Source organism: Lucilia sericata, unplaced genomic scaffold (assembly GCF_015586225.1).
Source record: "Lucilia sericata isolate MDLA Ls3-8-SP2 unplaced genomic scaffold, ASM1558622v1 Contig005974F_arrow, whole genome shotgun sequence".
Taxonomy (NCBI): domain Eukaryota; kingdom Metazoa; phylum Arthropoda; class Insecta; order Diptera; family Calliphoridae; genus Lucilia; species Lucilia sericata.
Window position 1 is genome coordinate 13,321 of NW_023997656.1, and position 3,861 is coordinate 17,181.

At 34.7% G+C, this 3,861-nt stretch overlaps 1 protein-coding gene across 1 annotated transcript; it reads left to right on the top strand.

Moving 5' to 3' along the window:
- The first annotated feature begins 796 nt into the window (after positions 1–796).
- Positions 797–2,781, top strand: LOC119615581 (myb-like protein V). The gene is given in 2 exon segments (XM_037971589.1): positions 797–1,991; positions 1,993–2,781. Coding segments are annotated over 2 exon segments (1,659 nt in total). The 5' UTR covers positions 797–1,121.
- Positions 2,782–3,861: the final 1,080 nt, after the last annotated feature.

A 3,861-nucleotide genomic window follows, 5' to 3' on the forward strand; every position in this document is an offset into this window, starting at 1 on the left:
TTGTTCTTTGTGAGATCCTCTAAGAAACTTAACTAAATGCTTTGGTTTTATTTTACACATTTAAGGGTTAAATACATTATTATGGTGTCACAAATTAGTCAGATTATTATTTATGTAGTAGTTTTAAAAACAAATTGTAGACACTTTTGCAAAACAAATGTTTAATAATAAATAATAGATATGAGTCAGTTTTGAATAAAGTTATGGATTTTATTTACATATTAAACTATCTATCTATCTATCTATCTATCTATCTATCTATCTATCTATCTATCTATCTATCTATCTATCTATCTATCTATCTATCTATCTATCTATCTATCTATCTATCTATCTATCTATCTATCTATCTATCTATCTATCTATCTATCTATCTATCTATCTATCTATCTATCTATCTATCTATCTATCCAATTTCCAGTGTTATATTGATATGGCAACCTCTTCCCATTGTTTACATTTTAGCGTTAGATGACAGGCAATTTAAATTAAATTTAGAGGTTTATTAAAAACAAACTCAACTTTAAACGTTTTCTTAATCGCATATATAATAAATAAAAGATTAATTTTAAATCTTTACAATCACCTGTTTCTAAAAATCAAAAAGTAACTAGATTTTGAATAAAATAAAGTGTTAAACAGAGATTCCAAAGAAAACAAAAGATTACAGAACAAGTTAAATTAGTTTAATTATATTATTTTTCTTATTTCAATTTACAGATAACTTGAAAACAAAATAAAATAAATTATAAACAAATTAAATAAAACAAAAGCTGACAAGTTTCTTTAAACAGCAGAACATAATTCAAATACAAATAAAAATTAACACAGTATTTAATTAAAAAAATACAAAAAGAAATCACTGAAATTATCTTAAAGATAATAAAGAGAGGAACAAACAAAAAAAGTAAACAAATGTCGTTCAAAAGAAGATAACAGACAAATATATTATAAATAAGTGTAAAATAAATCTTTTTTGTGTTAAAGTGTAAAATAAACAAACCCTAAAAACAGCAAAAAATTAGGCAGCAGAAAAAATCGCTTGAAAACCAAGAAAGAAAAAACACCGTTAAAAAACATAATAATTCCCCCGCCCTATACTCACACATTAAACCAAACCAATGGCCACAAATTGCGAATATATTGAGGAAAATTTAAAGCAACAGCAAAAATGTGGCATTTCCAAATCGGCCTCCTTATCGAGTATGACACACGAGGAGAAACAGGATAGCACCGAGAAATCCCCTAGTAAATCCTCATTTTCCGATACCTCCTCGGAAGTGGGCAGTACTAGTGGTGGTGGAGGAGGTGGTAGTGGGCAGAGCCCCAGTACTTTGCAAAAATCTAAAAAATTACAAAATAATGGACATTTACCCATTGTACCCTCCATAGGAGATTGTGTTTTTGAACATGCTTTTGAAAAGTCTATGGATGATTTGGAACATGGTGGCAATGATGGCTATGAAACCGATTCGGAGACTTCATTGAATGGAGATCATGAAGAAGAACCGTTTAAAGAATTAACCAGCAGTAACAGTGAAAATTTAACCTGTTCTACTGGTTTAGGTTCGGGTCCTCTAAGAACCTTTCCCAAATCGAATTCTTTTGAATATCACAGCAGTAGTACCGATTCGGATGAAGATGCTGAGGATGGTATTATTCATGCGGCCATAAATATGTCTCCGAAATTCTGTAATTCTGATATATTTCAAATGCGTCCTTACCTCATGCCTTTTATAGAGCGCAGACGTTTGTCTCAGTGCAAAGAGGAGGAGGATGAAGATGAGGCTGATAAATCACCACAACCCCAGGGGGATCAACCTCCCAAATATGAAAAGGCTATACCTGCTCCCCCACCACCGCCACCTGCTAAAGACAAAGCCTCAGCTGAGAAATTTAAAGATTTGGAGCGTTTAAGGCAACAATTTATGCATAAAATTGATAGTATCAATACCAGCAATGTGGATGATATTAAAACGGTGACTGTTACCCCCGGAAATGTCTTCCCCACCGCCTCCACCGCCCATACCACCCACTATATTACCACCAGCCTTAATAAATCTACTCGAATCGGCCAAATCCACCACATCCGCGAAAACAGCAACAACTACTGCTTCCTCTATACCAACCACCCCTGTTAATACCAGCAAACAGCAACCACGTTCCCCTAGTCCTGAGACCCTTATTATCAAGGGAAAATTTACAGTAACCAAAGCCCAAGAAACACCCGAACTACAACAATTACGTAATGAAGCCGATAAACTTAAACATTTAGACTCGTCCGCCAATGCCCACACCATCAGTTTTCCCAGCAGTTTTGGTGGTTATTCCTCCGTGCAGGGTCTATTCTCTCAACGCTATGGCAGTAATAAATATTCGCCAGTTACCCCCCATTTATCTAAGAAATTCTTTGATTCTTCTCTCGTCGAAATACGTACACCCACCGAAAGTACTTCGTCGCTAAATAAATTAAATTTAGATGCGGCCTCTAAAACGGGGACTAACTGTGATAATAGTATTAATATCTCTGCCACTCCACCTGCAACAAGAACCACCTCAGGTACATTGGTTCCCGGTAAGAAGCCCGAATATCGTGAGTATCCTCATTTGGATGATGTTTGGATAAAGAGATCTTCGGATTCGACACCAACTTCGTCTATCACTTCGGCCACTAGCAGCACTTTACCAAAGAAACAGTACTATACCACAGATGAGAGTGCGGCTGAGAGTGGTCTTACTACGGCTGTTCAATCGGAAGATGTAAGTTTTTATTTTATTTAAAGGTACTTTTTACCTTTTTAAGATCGGGGGGAATTTACAGTCTTTACTAGAACATTGTCTTTACTATGTATATTCTAAAGAATAATCTGCACCAAAAACTACGCTAGTAGTCTATAGTCTAGTTTATAGTCTAGACTATGGTCTGGTATAATAAAAACTATAGTCTAGTCTATAGTCTAGTCTATAGTCTAGTCTATAGTCTGTCTATAGTCTAGTCTATAGTCTTGTCTATAGTCTAGTCTAGTCTATGTCTAGTCTATAGTCTAGTCTATAGTCTAGTCTATAGTCTAGTCTATAGTCTAGTCTATAGTCTAGTCTATAGTCTAGTCTATAGTCTAGTCTATAGTCTAGTCTATAGTCTAGTCTATAGTCTAGTCTATAGTCTAGTCTATAGTCTAGTCTATAGTCTAGTCTATAGTCTAGTCTATAGTCTAGTCTATAGTCCAGTCTATAGTCTAGTCTATAGTCTAGTCTATAGTCTAGTCTATAGTCTAGTCTATAGTCTAGTCTACAGTCTAGTCTATAGTCTAGTCTATAGTCCAGTCTATAGTCTAGTCTATAGTCTAGTCTATAGTCTAGTCTATAGTCTAGTCTATAGTCCAGTCTATAGTCTAGTCTATAGTCTAGTCTATAGCGTCTATAGTCTAGTCTAGTCTAGTCTATAGTCTAGTCTATAGTCTAGTCTATAGTCTATAGTCTAGTCTATAGTCTAGTCTATAGTCTAGTCTATAGTCTAGTCTATAGTCTAGTCTATAGTCTAGTCTATAGTCTAGTCTATAGTCTAGTCTATAGTCTAGTCTATAGTCTAGTCTATAGTCTAGTCTATAGTCTAGTCTATAGTCTAGTCTATAGTCTAGTCTATAGTCTAGTCTATAGTCTAGTCTATAGTCTAGTCTATAGTCTAGTCTATAGTCTAGTCTATAGTCTAGTCTATAGTCTAGTAGTCTATAGTCAGTCTATAGTCTAGTCTATAGTCTAGTCTATAGTCTAGTCTATAGTCCAGTCTATAGTCTAGTCTATAGTCTAGTCTATAGCCTAGTCTAGTCTATAGCCTAGTCTATAGTCTAGTCTAGTCTATAG